Raw genomic sequence first — 24,852 nt, forward strand, 5'->3', positions numbered from 1 at the left:
CTCAAATACATCAAAATGCAAGATTTTTTGATTTTTCTTTTTTTTTAAAATGCAAGCTTTTCACAGCCTTGAAATTGCTACTTTTGTTAGAACTAGCTTTATTCAGAGAGAAGGTATATCAGTCTCGTCAGTGAACTCAACTACATTTTCCCAAATAGCATTGAAACACCTCTAAATTGCAAGTTAGTCATTAAGAGCAGGCAAAAGTGGTCTGGTTTAATCATTCACCCAAAGGAAGTAGATGATTTCAACAGAACAGAAATATCCTGTCAGAATGAGCAGCTGGGTCACTATTTTAGAGAAGAGGAAAGTAGAAATTGTCATATATATATATATATATATATATATATGAGAGAATTCATTTTTCTGATTTTAGCAATTCAGATAGGAGCATTATTCTCACACCACTCTCTCTCCACTTGCCAGGCAAATTTGCCATTTGTCTGGCAAGTGAAGAGAGAGATTCACCTTGAGTGGATGATTTCATGCACTTAAAAAACTTGATCAACCTTTTGAAACGATCTTTTCTCCCCCCTGACAGCAATGACTACACATCTGTTAGGCACTTCTCGAAGGCCAGCTCCAAATATATCTCTGCTTCTAGCTCCTCTTAATTCCCTTAATTTCAACCAGTTAATTCATTTTATAATACTATCCAATTTACAGTTACAAAATCTATAAGATGTGACGCTTGTTTAAAAATGATCAAGTGCTGTTCTCTCTTTGCTTTCCAGAATGTTTTTTCTTTGTCTTTTTCTTTTTTTTTTTTTTAAACTGAACAGTTCTTACTGCATTTGGTTTTCGTTGCTTTAGAAACCATTTTTGAAGGATTTTGCACAACCAGCAGGCTAAAAATTACACATTTAGGAGCTGGGAGCTAAGACTCTCAGTGATCCTAGCGCAAATGATTGTTGTAAACACCAAATACTGTGATAAAAGCAAAATGTTAGTATTGGGGTTTGGCTGGGTTTATTAAGTCCTTCTGCTGACAAAAAAATGGACTTTTCTGAAACATCTGTAGAAGGAATCTATTTAGGCTAACTTGGGCTGCAGTAGGTGGTAAAATCTGGCTTTTATTTCAGAGACTTTATATAAAGCCTAGATAATAGCAAACACCTTAAATCAGGATAAAAGATGCTTCTTTCATTATATAGTATTTGTTAAGGGTTTTAATTATAACTCAGTTCTGCATTGCATGAAATTTTGCAATAGAAAATGTTATTCCTGCTTGAATCATTTTACCAGTAATACAGAAAATTTATCAGAAGCATGCCATGTGAGGAACTCAAACCCATACTTGAGCATGCCCATTAAGAAGAAAGTTTGATAAGGAAAGTAAATCCCAAAGCTTCAAAGTACAACTGGCTAAAAGCTGCAAGCCTTAAGAAGGTGCAGTTCCTTTGTATTTGTATGAGCATGAATGTGATGCCTGTGTTAGTTGGAGGCTGGGCAACGACAGTGCAAAATACACAACCTCCTTCAGTGAAAGCACAAAAGACATTGACTCCTTATTATTCAATACCACTTTGGAAGTAAGGAACTAGGGGACATTTTTAGTTACAGAAAATAATTACTGCCTGTATTATTGACATATGTCTTACAGCTTGTGGCATAGATGAAATTTTGTGTATGTATTCAAAAGCTGCAGGAGACTTCAGTGTAGAACACCTGGACTTGAAGAAATTGTCAAGATAGATATTTTGTGTGTGGAACATAGATACATCTGAATTACAGCATGATTTCAATGTGCTTCAATGAACTCTGAATCTGATCTCCTGATAGATTTTTCTCTCTAATTACTCATTCAGAAATGTTAGGACAACTTACTCAATTCTATCTGTGAAGGTTGAAACTCTTATCAACCACTGACTAAAAACCTGCTTAGAGGTACCAATGTCCTTTCCAATGGAGATCACTAGGACATTGATTTGGGAAATCAATTCTCAGGAGAGAAATTCACTGCTGGCAGTTTCACTCCTACTGCCTGCTCTACTCTGGAAGTTTTTTTTTTTCCTTGGAAATGCCAGCCTCTGAATTTTCCTTGACTTAGGCTTTGTTGTTTTTTTGCTCTATCACACAAGCTAATCCATCTGTCTGGTGTCTTCCCTGTACCAGACATTCCCTAGAATTTGGCTTAAAACTATTAGAGTTCTTCTGAGTTTTAAGTTTTGAATACTACTGATTTCTCTGGGAAGCTTCAGCAATAAATTGATCAAATGTAGACAGATAATAGTGGCCACAGTTCTCAGCTAATTAGAATTCCTGAAATAACCCTTACCACTGGCTTTTCCGTGTCATAAGAGAACCTTCACTACTTTGATCTTCCTGGTCAAGAAATTTCAATTTATTAAAACTTTAGCTAATAAAGAGTTAGATTAAGCTTTTCCACTTTACCTCCCTTTTCCTAGGGTGGAGGTGTTTGTATAGACAAACACCACTTGTAATTACAGATTCAGCATCGTTCCGATGCTTTGGCATCTCATTGCATTATTAGCTTTGTGCATTGCATGGATTAGTTTTCAATGCAGCTGTGGATAGGCAAAGTGAATCTACTTTTGCTGATGAGAACTGCCTCATTAATTGCAATATTTCAATCCAACCCTTACTCTGAACTCTGTACAAACCCTCTATAGAATTCCAAATAGTTGCACTATTGAACAAGGAAAACAATAAAATCTGGGATTGCAAATGTATAAAGGTGTGTGGATTTTCCAGAAAGTGACACCATTTTTTATTTATATTCTTCCTTTTATAAACTCTTGTCTAGGCTTTTGGTCATAATCTGTTTTGCTTGGTGTGTTGCAAGGGACCATAAGGACAGAACTTTTTCTGCTGCTGTGGATCTGGTTAAAACCCAAGCCAAATTAAACAAATACAGAACAGGCTGTCACATAATTAGAAGCTGCTCGGGATTGCTAAGCCTGTGGCCAAGACTGAATGCTGAAATCACTTCAGGAGTGCTAAGATATTGCAGTAGCTCTAGATTATTTTAGAGGTGATATTTTATAATTACTGATTTTTTATTGTAGAAGCATCAAGTTTCAGCTGTAGATCAAGGCCTGGATACCACTGAGCACTGTATACTGTATGCCATTTCCATTTAGTTTCAGGGCCATCTTCTTGCCTGCCCTCATTCAGGCTAAGTTGCATTACTTCATGTTTACATATTGATATAAATCTTTTAAAGTTGAGTGCATGCCAGTGGATGACATTGGGTGTGTTACAGTTATATTACAGCCCTTTAAATTCAATCAGGATCTTCTAAGTAAGTGCTACATTCAATTTAATGGCTCCTTTGTCATTGCAGATAATGATAGGAGAAGGAATTCTCTACTGTTGCCTGTCGAAAAGAAGAAATGGGATTGGAACAGAGGCCAATATTAATGCAGGAGGATGCAACTTCAATTCTTTTCTTAGAAGAGCTGTCAGATTTGTTGGTGGGTTTCAGTTGTTACTCACAAAAAAGAGGTTCCAACATACATTCAGTTTTCACCATGCAGGTTTGCTTCTCTGAAACAGCCTTTCAAACAGTGCAGAGCTGTCACTAGCATAGATCTTCTGCTAGAAAACGTGAGAAGAAACTCAGACTGCAACAGAGCAGCCCCATACTCAGTAATGCAGCATCTACACTCTCCATTTTCCCTTTCCTCTCCTGTACTATTGTCAGTATTTCTTAAAGAGTAATTTGTTTTTCCTTCCCTGCCCACCTCGAGCTGGCTGCTTTTTAATGATTTTCAGTATAGCTTCCCCTGCCTGTCTTCAGTGCATGCTAAGGATTCAACCCCCCTGTCACAGTATTCAGCATGACAGTGAAAACTTGTCAGAAACTCTCAGTAGGTTTGACGTTCTTTTTATGGAATGTATTTATCTGCCTCACAAAAAGGGCTAGAATCTGACAACTGAAATGGTAGAGGAACACCTTGAATTCTTTCATTTTACTTTGTTTTAATTGTCATTTATGAAAAACTCTACTTTGAAAGGCAACTGCACCTTGATCCCATTCTTATAGTTAATTTCTTCTCCCATTGAGTGGCTAAAGAAAAGATTTGCTCTGTTTCAGAAATCTTTCATTAGACAAGGCAGCCTAAGCAAAGACAACCAGTAGGACAGCAGACTGAAAACCTGGTAGGATGACCATTCCCTGGGTTTTGGAAGTCTGGCAAACAGGGAGGTAGTGACAAGTGAGGTTATGCAATCCGTGACCAGTAAAGCTTCATAAGAGCAGCAGTGAGAAAGAAAGCAGAGGGTTTGTAGATCACACCATGAGCAAGGAGGACTGTAAACATACCTGAAGTCCATTTATTTTCCTGTTTGGTATTCCATCACAAAAAAAACAAGCTCAAAGACACATGAATTTCATCCCCAATTCCCACTCTGAATCTGGAGTTTTTTTCATATTTTAATGGCTTTACATTCTAAAAAATAGGGAATTATAGGTAAATATTTAGGAGAAGAGCAGTTGAAAATGTTCAGTAAAGCAATTGTATTACTTCAATTGCCTTGTGAATTTGGCATTATTAATCAGTCTGAAGCATTGATCCCTTATGAAATAGACTTAAATATTTGAATAAGTGACAAGGACACAATACTCGAGAAAAATCAGAGGTGTGAAGGTAGCCAAAGTTATCACCAGCTGGTGATTCTGTGGTGGCAAAAAGAGAACAGGTCTTCAGAGCAATGATCTAATGGGAAGTTGTCCATACTACTAAAAGCCTGTCTTCCTGTGGGAAACTCCAAGGACTGGAGAAGCACATATGCTCTCCTCAAAGCTGGCTACTCTTTAGTCAATTCAGAAAGCTTCTTTCCTAACTGAAGCAGCTCCAGTGTAGCTATCTTTTATGAAAAGATGTTGGAGGACATCAAGCCATTAAAACAAAATTTTAAGTATCAACAGGAGAAAACAAGCATAAACTATCTTAATTTTCATATTAAAGAATTCAGCTTTGCAATAAGCTTTTGTTCTACATTTAAATTCTCTTATTCTGCATTTAAATTCTCTCAAGTCCAATAAAAAAAGCCATCAGAGCTCTGATGAATGTAGTTTGCACAATTAATCAACCTAATTAATGCATATAATAAAATTAACAAGATCTACTGATTTCTTTCCTAGGTGTTCATGTGTTTGGTCTTTGTGCAACTGCTCTTGTTACTGATATTATACAGCTATCAACAGGATATCAGGCACCATATTTCCTGACTGTTTGCAAGCCTAACTATACATCCTTAAATGTATCTTGCTCAGAGAATTCGTATGTTGTGGAAGATATTTGCTCAGGATCGGATCTCAATATTATCAACGCTGGAAGGTTGGTTCTATTCTTCATTGTTCTTTCATTCTTAATTTTAAGTATTCCTTTTATTTTTTATTTTCTGTTCCAATTTCAAGATTTTTTTTTCCTAGTTAAAGTCTGAATGAGATAAAGGTGAATGCATAAATGTCTTCTTAGTGATATTCAATTTTCTCCATAAAGACATTAGTCTAGCAGTGGGCTTTGGAAGATTTTGTCAGGTTCCAAAGTTAGCAGCTGTTCTGCCCCCTCAAAGGAGGCAATTTCCTATACAGTTGTCACTATGTAGAGTTTCTGCTCCTTTTCAAAGTGGTCTGTAGGTAAGTAGTGGGCAGGGGAAGAAGTCTCCCAAGTGCTTGGTTTATTTTCTTTTCTCTAAATAAACCAAGGTTTATTTTCTTTTTCTCTAAATAATTTTTTTATATTAACAGCATTGAAAAAAATCTCTTTTTTAGAGGAAATACCACAATTGTACACAGCTGTGGGTTCCAAAACCTGTCTTTTCTTGCATGGTATTTCTAACTTTTTTTATCTGTTTCCTCATACCCATTTGCTGTTACTGGGATATTGCCAGTCAGGCCTGATGCTTGCAAGCAGTGTCTTGCAACTGCATGGTGTCCCAGGGAAATCAAAAGAGCAGACAGAAGAATTTTAACAAATACATCTCATTCATTTCATTATCTCAAATATGATGTTTACTGCTTTGAATTGACTGCCTGTAGCCATTCCAAAACCACCAATCACTCCTAAGTTTAAATACCATCACTTCTAAAAAAACAGTGAAATTAGTTCTAACACATTAAGACTAAGCAATCAGGTTTGGAGTGCTTCTGTTTCCCTAGAAAAACAACCATATATTGATATTTCAAAGTTATTCCCATCACAGAGGATTCATTTGGCAATATATAACATTCTGGCACCACCCACAATTTCTCCTTAATGCAATTTTATTGCACTTTTCCTTTATTACATTGTTATTTCCTTATGCCTGTCTCTACCACAGCAAGCAGCACTTCATTAACACTGGCTATTCCTTCGGTCACCTATCTAGAAACTATGGTATAACTTCTACAGTACAGGAGGTTAATTTGACTTCAATAATTTCAGTTTGGAAGGAATTTGTTCTGAATTTGCTAATGGCCTTCATTTTTGATTTGTACTTCCCAGAAACTTTGGCTCCAGAAATTTGCCTCTGGACTCCTGTATGAAAAGTATAGAGAGGAGCACATAATTATCCAACTGATTACATCAAATCATTTTTCTGCAATGTCCCCAAATACCCAATGGTTCCTATTGTCCATCTTTTCCTCTATTATCTTCAAAGAGCCTTTTCAGTCCCTTTTGTTCAGGTCTCCAGCAAAGTCTGTGTCCTCTGTCATCTCTGATGTTCTGACTCAGTATGCTCTCTCAGTGGGACTCTCTCACTGTTGTTCCCCCCTACACATCCTCATTCACGAGCATTTAGTGATACACGGTCATCGGAGTTAAGGCCACATTTTCTTTGAGACCTTTGTTCACCTTTTCAATACAGAGCCATACAAAAAGGCTACATATTTTTAGCTGGAGTTATTTTCATTTTAGATTAGAAGATAACAAATAGAGGAACAAAAGCAGTGACACCATTAGAGAGTACAGAGAGTGCATTTAGTCTGTGTTTGCCCTGAAAGCATGTGAATAGAAAAGAGAATAAAGAGAAAATCGACTGTGCCATGGTGACACAACTTACATACTATAAAAATGCCATCAAATTAAGGTTAAGTGGTAGAAAAGTTCATAGACTCAAATATACACATTAGCTCCACAGAGACTCTAAGTAGATTTATGCTTCATTAAAACCTGCACAGAATAAAGGAGTTGATTAGCTATTGTAAACATTTACTTTTTTTTTTTTCCCCCCCTATGTCTTTATTCCCCTGTCCTCAACCCTGAGCTTGTTGCACAGAAATACTATTTGTGAAAAATTTGTTCAGGGAGGTTAAAAATAAAATAAGATGAAGAATTTAGGTCTGTCTTTAGAAATACAAAAGGAACTGTGCATTTCTTCTTGGCCAGAGCCATGAACTGCTGGAGCCATAGGCTCAAATTGAGGTCAGCAGTGTGGCATTCACACTGAACTACATGCACATTTTTAACTGCCAATTAATTATGTAGAACAGACAAGGCAAAATGCGTAGGAAAGAAATTTGGAAAACAGATTCTGCTGCTTTGCAGAACAAATGTCTGTCTAAAGTTAAAGGACTGTGTATCAGTCTCTGCTATTTTAAACTATCTCGCTCAGGTGTTGCTAGGAAATTGGCTGTATGTGGAGCCTAGTTAAGAGTGGCAAGACCCGTATGTGAAGCCAAATTATAGTTTAAGTATTTATCCCAAGCTGAGCTTTCTCAGTTGAAAGTTGCTGTTGTGACTGTGAGGTAGACATACTGCTCTTCACCAAGTCATACAACATGGTACATTACATATCTATACCATTGTAAAGAGAGAAATCCTCAGTGTATCTGACTCATTCCCAGAGCTCAGAGGTGACAGACCTTTTTTAGGGCTTCTGTGATCTAGATGTCCACTGTAGAACAAGTATTACTCAATTCAAACCCAGCTTTTTTTCTCTCTATTATGTAAAAACCTCTTTTGCATGCATATCACTTTAGCTGTTTTTGGAGAATTCAAATGTGTCTAGAAGAATAATAATACGAAAATATTAGAGAGCCTCATGCAATGGTTCTATGTAGCTCCTGCTTGCACAAATCCTCCTTTTCTTTTCAGAGAAGTAGAAGCTAAGCTGTCACTTAAATTTCATATCTGAAAGACCGAGTCCACATCACTCCAGGTTTTCAACAGGAGCAGAAGGCTCTCAGCAATTTCAACAGCAGATCTGATATCACCTACTGTCTCTGAGTTCGGACATGTTTTCCTTTATTCTCTTTCTCTGGCCATCAAGAGGGGGCCCAGTAATTCTTAAAACACCCTCCTCATGTTTTGCTCCATTAGCTACTGTCATGATGAAAAATGCTGAATTTTTTTTTTTTTTAATACACCTATAGACATAGCAAATAAAGATGTAGTTTACCTCTCTCTGAGAAAAATGCCTCCAGATGAGAAATGTTACTGATAGATCACGTATTGCTTAGGAAGTGTAAGATAGCTGTACCACCCAGTGTTTTTTTCAATAGCACTAGCACTGTGCATTTGAACTGAGAAGTATAATTTTAGTGTCCTTCCTTGGCAGAAAGTCATTCCCTTCCCAACATGCCACCCTGGCAGCCTTTGCAGCAGTGTACATTTCGGTGAGTAACCAACTCTGTTCAGTTTCATTTATACAAGACAAAAGTCAGAAAGTAATTTGCCGTATGTTGTAAAATTATGTGTTGCCTGATATCTTGGATGGATGGATGTTTTAATCCTACAAATTTGAAAGCAAAATAAAACTACTAATAAAGGTGGTTTTATTGTAGCTGTTAAAGAATAAGGAAGGGATTCAACTGCTTCATATCCTTTGTTAAGAAGCAAACAAAAGTGTTATGTTAAACTATATTTGATGCCTCATATTGTCCTCATATCAAATGCAGTGTTTATCTGTCTTACACAGGGATATTTTAACTTACCAGTCAAATTAACTGTTATGTATTCTGCCTTTTCTTTGTTGCTGTCTTCACTTGATTTGCTGTTTTTAAACTTGTGGCATTAAGGGCCATATATTCATGTGATGTAGCTTGGTTTCACCTCCAGAGATTTGCAGCATGGATGAAATCATGCAATCACCCCCAGAGGCCTTCAAGGTCTTCCTGCAAAGCAAGTGAATAAAACCCATCAGTTGCTAGCAGAGAATTGTGGGACATGCTGCAGCAATCACAGCTGATTTTGCCCTTCTGAGCAGTAACATTTCTTCAGTATGGCCCACCATGTGTGCACTATAGACAACTTATTGAAGTTTAAAAAGTAATTCCATCACTCATGCTGTAAAAATCAGATGAAAACAACAGCAGCGACCAGTTAATGAGATTAGATAATAGTATTGTGCATGTACTGGGAGCTTGCCAGTATTTATTCTGCCCAGAGAACGGCTAGAATTTGGAATAACACCAATGAATCACCTCCACTTAATTTTTGTGACCTCTCTGATGTTATGGCCCTCAGTTGAGAAATGGCTCTCTAAAGCATCTGGTGGTAGCTTTTGTTGGAACAGGTTATTGCAGTCATCTGACATGACATCTGGCTTCTGTATTTCACAAGCGATGGCTCCTTAATCACATTTATAGAGCATTTAGGTGTTGATTGGGAACAGTATTGTGGCATAAAATACTTTTCCTAATTGATGTCAGTAAGCAACACTGCCTTTGTTTTTGTAACATTCCTTGTGATTTCAGATTTCAGATCTGTCTGCAGTAATTTTAACAGGGCTATAAAGTAAAATATAAATGGACTACTTGTAATAATACTGTGTACTAGTGATCTATATATAAAACAAACACTGAGCGCGAGAAATTAAAATCCTTTTAGGTATATTTAGGTTTCTTCAACTGCTTCTTTATTTCTTTCTTTTTCAAGATGTACTTCAATTCTACATTAACAGACTCCTCAAAACTTCTTAAACCACTCTTGGTCTTTGCCTTTATCATTTGTGGAATTATATGCGGTCTGACTCGTATCACCCAGTATAAGAATCATCCAGTTGATGTTTACTGTGGCTTTCTCATAGGAGGAGGAATTGCTCTCTATTTGGTAAATATAATAGTCATGGTTACATTTTAGCAAATTAAACTTAAAAGGCTGGAATAAGAGTACTGGTGGTTTTTTATGAAAACGTTTCATCATGCTTACATGCCATAACTATAAATAAATCAATATGTTTTGAAGACAATGAATTAGGGATAATAACTTTAAAAGCAAACAGGAAAAAGCAAATAAGTATTTCAATGTGAAGTTCCATACTGTGCATAAAGTGGAATATAATCAGCTGGCACTGTATACAGAAATAGTTCTAACTTTATGTGCTTTATTAAATACTTAAAAATACTCATATTTTCTAATCCACACTTAAAAGCATAACACAAGAAAAATATTCGATAAATTGGTATTTGTTGCTGACCTGAGTTGCTACTGACAGTGTTCCCTTTATGATCTCAAAAAATTATTGAATTAGTGTGAGCAACTCAGCTGTGTGAATTGCTGAATCTGCAAGAAATTAAAGGCAATATTATGCACTTGTGATTCTTTGGAGTTCATAGGGAAATCATGCCGGGGAAAAAGGATTGTCAAATCAGGTTATTCCTATGCTTTTCCTTTGTACTGTGTCGAAAGAGATGGAGTACCTTGGAAGGGTCCTGTAAGGAGGCATGTAGGTCAGGCCTGATTGTATGTGCCAGTAGGAAGCTCATCAAGCACTTGCTTCTGCTTGCTGCTCTCAGCATGTCTCCAGCAGGAATTTTCTGCCCTGGCTGCTCAGAGAGTAACACAGGCGCCTGGGAGCAATCAGAGCTTCTGCTGACACCACTGAGTATGGGCAGGTGAACAGAAGAGCCTTAACAGCCAGTGGGATGGTTTTACCTCCACGAAGTCAATGATGAATTTTGGTATAATACTAAAATAAGTTCATTTCCTGACCCCCTTTTTTCTGTGATAACATAACCTGAGGTACCTGCAGATGGTCTGCAAAGGTGACCAGGGGAAAATGGCTTTCACAGTGGCAGAAGAAACAGCAGTCAGGGTAATAATAGAAACCCCATGAGCTACTAAAGTCAGCTTCTATGATTGCACTGTGAGCAGAAAGGCGCTCTGTTGAGAATATTACTTCAAATGATTCTCCGTTGTAGATTTAGGTAAATGGAGCTATTGTCCCCATGTTTAAAATACACAAACAAGTATGCTTTGTTAGGTCCTCGTATACTGTTGTGTGATATCATACAGCAGAGAGTATGTTGTCCTGGATACCCAGTGCTCAGTAAATCTGCCCTCAAAACTACACAACAGTGGGAGGATGGGGAGGGGAAATAATGTGAAGCTACAAAGATTTCTGAAAGCAGTGTAAAGAACAAGTAACGCAAGTAATTGAGTCGGATATTTGACCCTCTCACAGAATACCCTCAGTGGAGTCTTTTTAAAATGACAGCATTTTACAGCTAGTCTGCTGATTAGGAAAATGTTTTATAACTAAATCTTATTAAAGTTCTGCAGAGCTTGGAAAGCAATTGATTTAAAGTTGATAATTTTTTTTATGATGTAGATATTGTATTACATGGTTATTGTGCAGCAGAAAGGGCAGAATCTGCTAACGGCAGAGAACAGCTCAAGCTGTAACAAGATTCAGTAAATCAGGGTAGACAGTAGTATATTTGTAAAATAGCTTTGCCTAAGAGACTGCAAACATCTATTTTTCTAAAAAAACATTGTTTCTGTAGCTGTATCTGTTGCTTGGTAAAAAGAAGAAAGCTCATGGAGGTTAAATCCTTACCTCAACTGTTTATTGCCATGAATAATATACCCTGGTTATCCTAGCAATAACTCATACATACATACCTAGAGGTACCAGATGGAGGACAGAATGTGGACCAAGGCTATACTAGTGAGGAAAGGCAAGTAAGCATACCCATCAGATTAGCTGGAGTAATTATGTCACTGAATTCTATTTAAAAGAAAAAGAATGTAATTAAAATACCTTAAAAGGTGTCCTTTTAAACTTTCTTAACCAATTTTTGATGCTTCTGTCCAAATATCAGGGCCTGTATGCTGTGGGGAACTTCTTACCAAGTGACGAGAATGTGCTTCACCCAAATTTTCACAGAGAACCTCTGAGGTCATTGACAGACCTCAGTCAAGATGCCAACAGAATCCTGCCAGGTAAAAATGGCGGCAGCAGCGATGGCATTGTCTCTCACCGTACAGAAAGTATCCTGAATAGAAACCACAGAGATTCAGGCTCTCTGACCAATCTCAAGAGAGCAAATGCTGATGTAGAAATAATAACACCACGAAGCCCAATGGGAAAGGAAAACATGGTTACTTTCAGCAACACTTTGCCAAGAGTCAACACACCATCCTTGGAAGATCCAGCAAGACGAAATGCAACAATACACGCATCAATGGATTCTGCTCGATCCAAGCAGCTGCTGTCCCAGTGGAAAAACAAGAATGAAAGTCGAAAGTTGTCACTGCAGGTCATAGAGACTGAATCTGGCCAGTCACCACCAAGGGCTATCGAAATGAGGTCAAGCTCAGAGCCCTCCAGAGTGGGTGTAAATGGTGATCATCATGGCCCAACTAGCCAATACCTGAAAATCCAACCTGGCAGCGTACCAGGTTGTAACAACTCGGGTCTTACTGGCGGGCCAAGGGTCTCTATTCAGTCCCGTCCTGGCTCATCCCAGCTAGTACACATTCCTGAAGAGACTCAGGAGAATGTGAACACGTCACCCAAAACTAGTTCAGCTAGAGCTAAATGGCTGAAAGCTGCTGAGAAGAGTGTTGCATGCAGGAGTAATAGCCAGCCAAGAATCATGCAAGTAATAGCCATGTCTAAGCAGCAAGGAGTGCTCCAGGGCAGTCCAAAGAGTTCAGAGGGAAGCACAGTGACCTGTACAGGAGCCATCAGATATAAAACCTTGACAGACCATGAGCCAAGTAGCATTGTTAGAGTTGAGGCCCATCCAGAAAATAACAGACCTGTAATTCAGATGCCATCAGAAGGTGAAGGAAGTGGGTCATGGAAATGGAAAGGTCCTGAAAAAATCACTCTTCGTCAAACATATGAGCTAAATGATCTTAATAGAGACTCTGAGAGCTGTGACTCCTTAAAAGACAGTTATGGGTCAGGTGACAGGAAAAGAAGCAACATAGATAACACTGAGCATCACCATCATGGAATCACTACGATAAGAGTCACACCAGTGGAGGGAAGTGAGATTGGCTCAGAGACTCTGTCCATTTCTTCCAGCCGGGACTCAACACTTCGAAGAAAGGGTAACATCATTTTAATCCCTGAGAGAGGGAGCAGTCCAGAGAACACCAGAAACATCTTCTATAAAGGAACATCCCCCACACGAGCATACAAGGACTGAAAGGAGACATATCAGCTGGTCCATACCACCACAAAGTAAACACATCTTGACACAGGTTCTGCTCCCTTTCTTTTGAGCTGATATTTACCTTTATGTGCCAAATTATTGACCAGCAGCCCTGCATTGCTGATGTGCAATGTGCATGAACCTGTGAACAGCATGTGGTGGGGGGGAAAAGCACAATGCCAGAACTAATGTGAAACATTTTCATGCAACTTGTTTCTTCAGATTCAAAACATTTATCTGAGGGTGATGATGTCAATTAAAAGAACGGTCTTGAACACAGACACTGTATTTCCTGAATGTGCCAACTTTTTATTTTATATTTGTGTCCAAAACTGACTGACTTTTTCACAGCAAAGGCTGTGTCAGTGGTATATATTCATCTTTGCAGAATTTGCACCAAATCTTTAATACAGGATGGTGCTGATGATAACTTTACATGTTTTTAAAAATTGCATAATTATTAGACTCTGCAAACATGACATATTGATGTGCAGTTACTTTACAAGTAATATTGCTAATACTATGATGATGCTGGCTGCATTCATTTAGCGTAGGAAATATTTACAGCTTTGTTATAGTGGATCTGTCACATTCAAAGATTGCAAAGGTTTTGTGTAGTTCTTTAAGATGTCTACTGCAACAAAAAATGTGTGGGTGACATTCCATTAGAATGGAATAACTATCTATTTTGAATAGTTTCGCTGCTACTGCTCAACTTTTGTTTAAGAACAGGTGCTACTAATGAAGAGGCTGCTTCTTAGTGGGCTAACTTGTAGAATTGTTTTAAATTACGTTTTTTAAGGGGTCTTATCAAGTACTACAAGTAATTCAGATGTTACATTTTTAAACTTCTTATTCAGTCCTTCAGTGACCCTTCCATTTTTCTATTAGTTTTTAAACAAATATTGCAGGACACCAATAACTGCAAGATGTGCAAATGTGAAAGGTGAGCCATGAGTAAATAAAAATAGATGGTAACTTTCCTGAGCAGCTTCCAAGGAGACAGGAATTAATATCATGGCTCACACCTAGTAGCAGTCATTCACCTCACTTGCTTAGTATGCCACAAGAACAATCACAAGTTTCGCCCCAGTCACCATCACGTACGGGATTTGTGCTTCGCTTTAAGGAATGGAAGGCCTTGGTATTGCAGAATCACTGAACAAGTGTTGCATTGTGCCACTACTACAGTTCACCTCCCTTGAGACACCCTCCAGAGCCTTCTTAAGCATATTTTTCCCACCACTGCCACTTAAGAATATAAAAGGTCTCTGCACCTGGGAGAACATGAATTATTTTAGTAAACTGAGCTTTGAATATAATGAAAAAAACTTGCCTGATAAAAATCTCCATTGCCAAAAATGATTGAAAGGATAAGCTCTGAAAGGAATCAACATGGCATGCCCTAGAATGGGCCTGCTAGAAGAAATGCCTCATTTCATTTGGCTCTGACTTAAACCCTGAAGGAAGCCAGGGGCAGTGCTCACTCACTGCAGCTCTTCATTCTCTCCTATTTCTGCCTGAAAAAGGACAGGTATTCTCAGACAACTGCCAGCTCCCCTGCTAGGAGGGGAAGGGAATGGCTTAGCAGTCTTCTCACTGAATAAGAAGTAGTAGATCAGGTTGTTTTCTGGCTTTTTGAGAGAAGTGTTTTGGTCTAAGTCCTCTTCTCATTTAGGGTATCAGAGAACCAGATGTATTCTCTATAGTCATAACCTGTCTACAGACCCTACCCCACAGAACTCTAAGCAAAAGCCCACCCTATCCCAGCCAAGTAGGAGGTAGAAGGAAGAATCATTTCTGTTCAAGAAGATAAATAGCACAACAAAAACATAGACCAAAAAAAAAAAAAAAAAATAAGACAAACCAAACAAAAAACCAAACAACAAAGACCCAAAAAAAGACCTCCAAACCAAAACAAAATCCCAAACCCAACCCCAAACCTAAGTAGTTTCACAAGTATGAGGATGGTGTTTGCAAGTCAATGGAAAGCTTTATGTGTACTTCCCAGTTTTACAGGTGCTCCAGGCTTAGCTGAATGCTTGCTGTCAAGCCAACCGTGCCAAGCTTCCCTCACCTGCCCATCACCCAGTGCTGTGGAAGAGAGTCAGTCCTTAAGGAAATGACCACACTCTTTCTGCTATTGATACAAGATGACCCCATCATACTTAGGATGATTGGGAGAAGGTATTCTGCAGGTTGCATGTAAGAAGCTACCCAGTAGGGTTGCAGCATATTGTGTATGTTAAAGGCACTGTATGTCAAAGACACTTTAAGGCACATCAGCTGGGAAAAATAATCATAGATACCAGGAGAAAAAGAAAAAAAAAAAAAGTATTTTTTTTAGAAATAAGTTCTAAGATGCTAGTATTTACAGGTCAGGATTTGGTTGGTTGTTTTTGTTTTTGTTTTTGTTTTTGCTTTTCAAAAGGATGTAACTTCAGTCCTTGGTATTTAATATGAAATTTTGTACAAGATTCCTGTGAATTACAAACACTTGGACTGTCATGAACAAAACCCTTTGGATTTAGTTTAGTCTAGGTACAGGATAAAGCAGGTAGGATTAGCTTTAAAGGAATGGGTAAGACACAAACACTGTTGGCCTATCAATGCAGGGAAATAAGATGCAATCATTTGTTAGTTTGTAAGTGCAGGGGAAAAGAACTTAAGTAGATGAACCTGGAAATAAAGGAAAATTGAAATGGAGAATAATGGCAATAAAGCAAAGATTAGAAAATGTTCCCTCTGGCAATTTAGCTGTTTTGGAAACAGCAGGATTCCTGGTGGGAGTGTTTGTTCTTTATTCCTTGGTTTTAGTCAGATATATATTGGCATATATGTTGCTTTTATTACTCTAAAACTCGCTGCACTATTTCAAGTGCAGTGTGATATTTTTCCTAAAGTTTCCTATTTCTTAAGAAAAGATTTTAAAGCTCTTGTGTAATCATTGAAATTATGTTCTATACATAAATATTGATATATTCTTTTTTACTCAAAGTGCCAAAGGCTACTGTTTTTAATAATGGCTTATCAAATTATATTACGTTAGAGAGCAGAAATGTAATAATATATACATTGGAACTCAGACCTCTGCATGTATATTTGATAAGGAGCCTTTTGTAAAATTACTCTTTGTTTACATTCCACTGGTACCTTAATTTAAAATTAATCAAATAAATTGACAGGTGACATCTTCTTAGTGTTCTGATTTTCTTACTTGCTAACAGGCACGAATTTCTTTGTTAGGCTGTGCTTTACTGAGAAAATACTTAAAAATAAAATATGTTTTTAAATGAGAATTCTCTATATAAAGTATTGTGTTTAATAAAATGTTATGCCATGTTTTCAAATGGAAAATAATTTGTAAATTGCTATAAATGTATTTTGTTAAATAAGTACAGATCAATGCTACTGTGTGAGTTTATTGTGCTAACATCATGAAATAAAGATGAAATTCCTCATTGATGTTTTTCTCTGTGGTGAAACAGTCTCAATTCCCCCCCAAATTATTTTTCAATATTAAGTATCTCATAACGTGTAAAAGTGACCATCAGTGAGAAACTTCGAGACCTTGCACAATGGCAAGAATTTATAGGGAACAGTGTCCAAACAAACTTTTCTCTAACCAAAAAACATTTTACAAAAAACCCCAAGTGAATTGAGAACTTCAAGCCAAGTGAGGACGTGCCTGCTCAATCATTCTGCAGCACCGGCTGCATTGCTAAGCCCCTAAACCACCTTGCTAGTGTTGGGTAGAGCTGCCAGACACGGTGAGGCCAGCCTTGGATTTGTGTATGAGAACAGGGCAGATGTCAGAGGCAGACCCGAGAGGAAAGGCTCTCCCCAGGGGCAGAAGTTAGGATGCAGGAGTCAGCAGGTGTCGTACACCCTTTGCTGGCAACAGTGAAAAACCTTATGTGTGACAGCACACTGTGAAAAGCAGTTTTATCTGGAAGGCACGCAAGGTATTGTGGTGAGCAAACAGCAAAGAATGTCTCCAACCTGTCTTGGAACACCCTGAAATGGCAAAGAGCAGGGCCCAGGTGCCTGGGGTGGAAGACACAGCTGTAGCTGAGGCATGCATTGACATTGCCTATGGCCAAATAGGGGCCACGGGGAGTGGCAGAGCTCCTGTAATCCATGGCAAACTGACTCAGAAGTGTTCCCAAGCGTGCGTGGGCCTTCGTGCAGGCTGCCGCTTTGTGCCTGTGTGTCCTTGGAGCGGGTGACCTGCTGTGGCTGGGGGCGCTGGGCAGCTGCGTGGCTGCTGACTGCAGCCAGGCACTGCTGAGCGGTACGACAAAGCCACAATGTCACACGCGTGCCGTGCTCCACGCCAAGGCACGCGGGGTGCGCTGACACCGCCTCAGGCTGTGCCACAAATCTGGGTCATTTGGCAATCCCTGTCCCATGACTTTCATGACAAGTTAAGATGGGAGCCCTCAGGCCAAAGAGAATCAAAAAGCAGAATGTCCCAAAGAAAGGGATGTGTTTTACAGCTGTGATACTGTTCCCTCTGTGGTGACAGCAGGCACTTTCTTCTCATGGCTGGGGCTGAAGAATGTCCTGCCCCGTGGCAGGAGTAGCCAGTTTCAGGAGAGGCCTCTGCTTTGGCCAGCAGCAGATGCTGCTGTGGCAGTGCATTATATGCCTTGAGTGAGGCCGTGTGAAGCGTTAAGGGCTGTGGCCCGAGGTTATGGTGTCCCATCCTCTGGGACATGTGTTGGTAGCCTGGAAAAACTACAGACAGTGGTGGCTGGTATAGCTGAGAGAGACTGTGAAAGATGCAAGAGAGAAAAACAGACTAGGTAGGACTACTGAAAGCTGACAGGTAATTCAAATCTAATGAGTTCTCCCCTGGGAATGGTCCCTTCCATGGATCACTAAGGGGCCTAGACAATTAGTTCAAACATTTTAAAGGGCACATTTTAAACATATCAATTTAGACTAAAAACAAAGTCTGCCTGTGAATGGTATCTTTGATGTAGAGATTATATTATAAAACTCTCTCATCTAAGATGAGAAAGCACCTGTACTGACAAACCTTGTCACATTCTCTTAGACCATTCTGGCTACAGCAAGAGTGTAACTAAGAGAGCTCACTGTGATCCAGATTGATGACTAAATGTGATCATGCAAAGGGGTTTACATAGATATGATTGATTAAACTGAAACTTAAATCTATTTTGTGCTGGATTTTATAAGAGCTTCAGAGGCCTTGATAAAAGAAGTCACATAAGACAAGACTGTACCAGAATCAGTTTGGTGTAGATTTATGAAGACCTTTTGTGTGACAGCTCAGTGCACACCTAATTTGGCAGGAACATTTTAAAGGTATTAGAACCCTCGTTCATATAGCCATGAATGAAATCTTTTCGCGAACCTTAAAGCACTGAATGTATCAAACGTGATAAAACTTCCAAGCATCTCCATACTCCACATTCAGAATGAAAGTAAGGGAACTCCAGCTGCATACATGTGCATACGAACACACACAACACAAAGTTAACATGTTCAAGCCAGGGTTTAGAAGGAGAAAGCTAAACCTACAATTTAAATGAAGGAACAAATTGTGGCAAGGCTGGATATACCCTCTTAAATTTTTCTGCTTTGCCTGCAGTAATCTCTTCAGGCATTCCAAATATGCATATAGACATAATTTAATTATACCTCCCATATATGAAATCTGTGATTTTGCCATAAGGGATAACACAAATCTTCACATTCAATAGCTTTATTGACACATTTCTGATTATTAAAAAAAAAAAAAAAAAAAAAAAAAGAGCTTAGAATTTATAAAGCAAGTCTGCTCAGTCCTAGAAAGCATTTCTCATGTTTGATGGGAAAAAATAATAATTATCCTCTCTCCAAACCTCTGCCTGCCTTCAAAGGCCAGGTGTCATTCAGCTTTTTCTTACTCCATTACTTTTCGGGTGCTGCTCAGAAAGAAATGGGAGTCATGGGGATTTGTGGATCTGTCAAATCTCTGCAGCTACTAAATGATGCAGAAGGAAAAGCTCTGCTCTCTCATCAAATCATTCAGAGGAGACTGGAGCATATCTGAGTGCAATGTGATCCTGTTTCTGCTCCTACTCCAAAGAGAGTTTGTGGATTATGTTCCTACCCCATGCTGGGGGCAGAAGAGTGCTATGTGAGTAACATCACACAACTGGGAACAATAGCTTTGCTCATTTTCACCTGTAAACTATATGACTATACTTAGTAAAAAATGACCATATTTTGAATTTCCTCTAAAATTAGCTATAATGTTTTCAATTAGTACAGGCTAGGATTATCAAAGTTCTAAGTATGCATTGTTTTGGTGTTCTTTCATGTACATATTGATGAGATATTCTTTGCCTGAGCTACGTAACTGATCCTGTGGGCCAGTCATCCTGAAATCAGTTTGCTTTAGTGAAGGACATGTGTGGATACTTACCAGAGTCCAGGTGTACACTTTTTTCACAGAGCATCAGCTGAAAACTTGTGCAGTCTCCTCTGATACTTCTTGTCTTCCTGTAGCATTTGGGACAATTATCTTTGCTCTTACAGGAGAGGAGAGCTTTCACAGAAGCGATTCCCAGCACTCGTTATGAACCAGCCTGGCAGGGAATAGTTGCAGGCTTCGGCCACTTCAGGCTTTAGTTTCCTGAGACCTGCTATGGGTATAATGACAAACTAATGCCTTGGTTTCCTACCAAAGAATGAGCAGAAAAACTGAAGAGAAGCATGCAGTTTAAATGATCAGGACAGCTTCATATAGCACATTCTGGCTGGTAACACAAAACAAATGTGCTGTGAGCTCTGTATGCCTAACAGATTGCAGATTGTCTAACCTGCTAAACCAAGGCAGACTGTGGCAAGAGGTTTCTTAAAATGCTTTTATTTTTAATGAGATTTATGAAAGATTCTTCATTCACCAACTTCTTTTATGTTGCAAGCAGAAGAATTGAGATATAAGTCCAAAAGCCCCAAAACGTATACCTTACCCAAGGGAAAAAAGTGAGTCAGGAGTAAGTTGAAGATGCTGTACAAAATGGAAGAGTAAGCAGCACTGAAAGAACAAAGTCATAATTTTTAAATTTACATGTGATTTTTATGAAGCAGTGTAGGCAGCTATTTAGTACAATCAGGGCTTTCTTAATTCCTCTTCAGTAATTCATCAAATAAATGAAGACTGGGTCACTGCAACACAATTCATTTCCTTCATACTTAAGATACAAAATGTGCCTAGTTTACAAAGCCCTGAGCTCTTGTCGTTGAGAAGCGTAAGGGGAGGAACCAAAGGAACGAGTGAGAGTACATCTTCATCTGTGAAGTAATACAGAAACTACATGGATACTTTATAAAATTTAAGATCAACATTTTTGAAAATTACAAGAGTAGCTAATCTAGCACTGGGCATGCAGCTAACACAACAAAAATACTTCAGAACCTCTGAAGGAACTTATTACCAGTGAAGCTCACTGAGTGGAACTGTGGCAAAGCTGGTGAGTTGGACAGTATCTGTTGTAGGCCACTAAGCCATGTTAGACTGTACAAAGAGTCTGCTGTTATAAAGGAAAGCATGTAAAGAGACACAGCAAGAGATCTGCTTCCATAGAAACAGATGTAGCCGCTAGATGTGCTGCATCATTGCTACACTGAGGAAAAAACATGGATCAGCAGTATACCACACACTGCATCTGACGTGTTTTGTTCAATCAGAATTTAAAATCTGAAACAGATAAATGATGATCCGTTGTTATTTACAATGTAATGTAGCTGCACAGGCTTAGCATACTTTCTACCAGGACTTAATAACTAGTGGAAAACTGGAGATGAAAAACTAAAAAATTAAGGAATAAATATAATTCAAAAGCTTTATTCTGAAGTTCAGGGCACTTTGCATTCTCAGAAAAATGAAAAAAGCTATATTGCCTGATTGTTCATTTCTTGCCCAGATTATTGTTCCTAGAGCAGTTAAGGAATGCTTTACTTTTGCAGTGTTTGTTCCTATTTGCTAGAAAAATTAAGTTTAAATTCCATGTTTCTAATCCATCTTTCCTATTCCAGCTGGTGGTACTTTCTTGTACATAAGGAATCCAACTGCCAGAACTGTAGACTACAAGAGTGCCCATCCCATCTTCTATTACACCCAGTCTTGTTCCAGCCTTGTAGAGAATTTACCAGTCTGTTTCATCTACAGCATGACTGCTTTATGTGGAATCAATGAACATTTTTAACAAACAAAAATAAGCTGTTGTCTAAATCACTGAAGAAACAGGACTTTAGAATTTACTTTTAGAAAAAAATTATAATGACAACAGTTCAAGGCTGAAATGTTATTTCTCTGTAGTCAATATCTCATTATTCATAATTCTCTAGAAAAGTGCAAATGTATTTCTGCTTTCAAATTATGGCAACATGGAGCTTTGGATTTTCCAGGGAGAGTTTAGTGCTGAAATATAGCTGATAAATTGAATTCTGAGTCCACTTGATTCTCACTTCTTAAAAGATTGGACTACATAAAACAAAATAGTCATATAATAAATTACAGGCAGAGATGTAATATCTGTTATGTGTATTATATTTAGGGCATGAGGATGACATTTGGTAGATGCCACAATCTGCAACTGTATTAATCTTTACTGAGTGCTGCCAGTTTCTGGTAGAATTCTGATGTTATCATCAAAATAGGAAAAAAAAAAAAAAAATTTATCTTGGAAAATTATTCCATTTTTCTCTCTTCTGTGAGACAAAAATAAAATGCTCCATTTAAATGCACTCCTACATGGTTTTCACTGCATAATGGTACTCTGTGGCAGCAGCTTGCACAGTAATGCTGCTTTCTACTAGAAAGTATGAATTGACCTTATGTAAACTGCAGTAATTGTTTCCTGCATTGATGAAAAGATCCTTCATTTTTCCAGAGGAGGAAATTCAATTGAATTGAGGTGCTATGAATTCAGAAGTTCAGATATTTGCAATATTCACACGTCTTTGGTGCCAATATCATAGAACAACCTATGCAAGCAGAAGCTTCTGGATATGAACATCACAGATCTATCACTTAAGCATAAAAGCGTTGAAAGTACTTTATGTCTTTTTAGCATATACTTTCCAAATACATATTTTTAGATGTTTTGCTCAGCATCTAGTTGATTTTATTGTCTCTTCATTGAGCACCAAGTTCAAATCTATGTCTTCTACTACCAAGTGCCTGAAAGGAATCTTAAGGAAAAAACCACTTTCATTCAGCTTGGCCTTGTTTTTACTGCTTGAGAGTCCTTGGTATATATCAGAGTAATGACTGCTTATTAAGAAGATGAGACAAAAGGACAGGAGATTTGTATATTTTATGCTGTTTCTTTTCAAACTGTGATCTACATCACCTTAAAAAAAATTTAAACCTAGCAATTCTTTGGACAGTGAAGAGTCAGTTACAATAAACAAGATCCTTTAGCCATCATAGTGAATATTAAAAATTTCTGGAACTCTGTGTGTTAGCTAACATAATCTCTCAGTCTTTTCAGCATCTGAAGTGAACAGGAACCAAACCAATCTTGTGGAAATGTATACTGTCAAGATTAAATAACCTTGTATGTTTGAAAACTAGCAGGAAATCTTCTAGCTGTTGCTACAACTTACAGCTCTGCCCAGGTAAGCAATCATAATGTCAAAATATGGCACACACATGGACACATGTATGATTGATGGGGGGATTAAATTAATTTCTAAACATTTTTTAAATATAGAAAGAAAATTCCCTTGAAATTGCCAGAATTACTTGCTAACTGCCAGTAAGAAGCCTGTTGCACTATCCTTAGTATGACTGCATGCATAGAATGCAGGCCTGGCTTTCCTTGGTCCAGCATAAGTAGCCTGTGTGAGGCTTTGGGCTTGGAAAATAGTTAGCAGTAAGAGCCTGGGAAATGAAAAACCTGGAGTAGTACTAGCAGCCGGGTCAGTGATTCACTGGCATGGACAAGAATATGGACAGAGTATGAACAAGAGGGGAAGACAATGAGTTATGGAAATATTTGCTGTCTCCTGTTTCTTCCATTCTCCTTTAATGCTCTTAGACAAATGTAAGTCCAGTGTAAAGTGTAAATCTATTTTTAGATTTTATAACACCTATTACTCCTCACAGTACTATTAATAACAAGTCCTAGTACCCACCCTTCTTTTCTCACAAAAGCTACAACTCCATACAACAGGTTGTGTTTACCCACTTCTTCCTTTTTACCACATTGTCACTCTTTCTCCTTAGATTGCGCGTGTCCCGGGAAGTACAATCTCTTCCTGTGTTTGACATTACACCTTACACATGAGAAAGATCATGACAGTAAGCTGTGTAGATGGCCAAAATATGTCTGTTCAAAGGTGATCCCAGAGGCTAATCCTGGCAGCCAGGACTCCAGGGAGGATACTACATCACCCAACACAAACTGCCACACCACAGCCCACGGAAAGACTCCCGGGTCTTACTGCATTGGCAGCATGAATCACTGGCAGCATTGTGCCCCTTTGTCTACAGAAACAAAAGCTGTTTGTTTCTAGACACATTCCTAGAAGGCTAAAACTTCATAAAGGTATTTTTATTGCTCTTCATTCCTCCTCTCCCTTCTAAGAAAGAGCAAAAATATCCTAGAGGAGCAAAGTGCTAATAAAGGGCAGTACCATTATATTTAGCTTTCAAAACAGGAGTGTCTTCCAAAACAGATCAAATAATCAGCACTAACAAAACCAGCAAATCAATCAGTGGTTAATTATTAACCCACACCAACAAACAAAAGCAGCAGCATTGCAGCTCTCCCCTCAGTATAAAAATTCAAAACTGAGAAATGTTCTAGCTGGAACCTTGCAAATGTCCTAACCCCATTTCTCACCAATCTGCCCTTCCTGCCTAGCAAATCCAATTGACTGACAAGCAATTTGTATGAGCCTTTGTACTATGAAAGCTCCAGTAACTCCTTCTTTAAAAAGCCTTTCACTCCTGCTCACTGCAAGAGGTGAAAAAACGTGTCTGTGTGAAGAAAACAAGCAAATTTGTCAGAAAGGAACCCATCAACTCTCATTAGCACTACTTTTCGGTATGGCAGCTGGGAGGGACCAAAGGCCATAACTGGCAACTCTCTCACTGTTTTGCTTCATCTCACAAGAGATAGTGTTGAGATCTTATTGGCCCAATTAAAATCTAAGTCCCATCAGACGATTTTAGGTCAGATTAAGTCAAGATTGTTTGGACAGATGGAGATACAGAGCTAAAAATACTGAGACTGACCAACTTTATCACAGGAATTGGTCATTTCTTCAAGGAAGATGAAGGATTATTTCTCTCTCCCCTTTTCCCTAGCAACCATGAAAATTTTAGGTTCTTTTTCACTTATAGAAGAGCCCTGATTTCAGGATTGCCAGAAAATAGAAGCATCTGCTTGTAACCAAGCCATCTTCTGAATAGCATAAGACCTTCAGTTAAAGCTTTTTAGACCTTATGTCTTATTATGGCAATTATTTCAGCTAAAAGG

At 38.4% G+C, this 24,852-nt stretch overlaps 1 protein-coding gene and 1 long non-coding RNA gene across 3 annotated transcripts in view; one reads left to right on the plus strand and one right to left on the minus strand.

The window, feature by feature from the left end:
• Positions 1-16,804, plus strand: part of PLPPR4 (phospholipid phosphatase related 4) — a 31,157-nt gene extending 14,353 nt beyond the window's left edge. For both annotated transcript variants that reach the window (XM_040073608.2, XM_040073609.2), the window contains exons 3-7: positions 3,308-3,437; positions 5,111-5,306; positions 8,512-8,569; positions 9,831-10,004; positions 11,999-16,804. In XM_040073608.2, coding sequence (XP_039929542.1) covers positions 3,308-3,437; positions 5,111-5,306; positions 8,512-8,569; positions 9,831-10,004; positions 11,999-13,336 — 1,896 coding nt within the window. In that variant the 3' untranslated portion in view covers positions 13,337-16,804. The remainder of the gene's footprint in view (positions 1-3,307; positions 3,438-5,110; positions 5,307-8,511; positions 8,570-9,830; positions 10,005-11,998) is intronic.
• Positions 1-24,852, minus strand: part of LOC131378598 (uncharacterized) — a 62,747-nt gene that overhangs the window by 1,729 nt on the left and 36,166 nt on the right. The window contains exon 2 of the long non-coding RNA XR_009208115.1: positions 8,888-9,067. This is a non-coding gene — a long non-coding RNA (uncharacterized LOC131378598). The remainder of the gene's footprint in view (positions 1-8,887; positions 9,068-24,852) is intronic.

Source organism: Hirundo rustica, chromosome 9 (genome assembly GCF_015227805.2).
Source record: "Hirundo rustica isolate bHirRus1 chromosome 9, bHirRus1.pri.v3, whole genome shotgun sequence".
In the NCBI taxonomy this organism is placed as follows: Eukaryota; Metazoa; Chordata; class Aves; order Passeriformes; family Hirundinidae; genus Hirundo; species Hirundo rustica.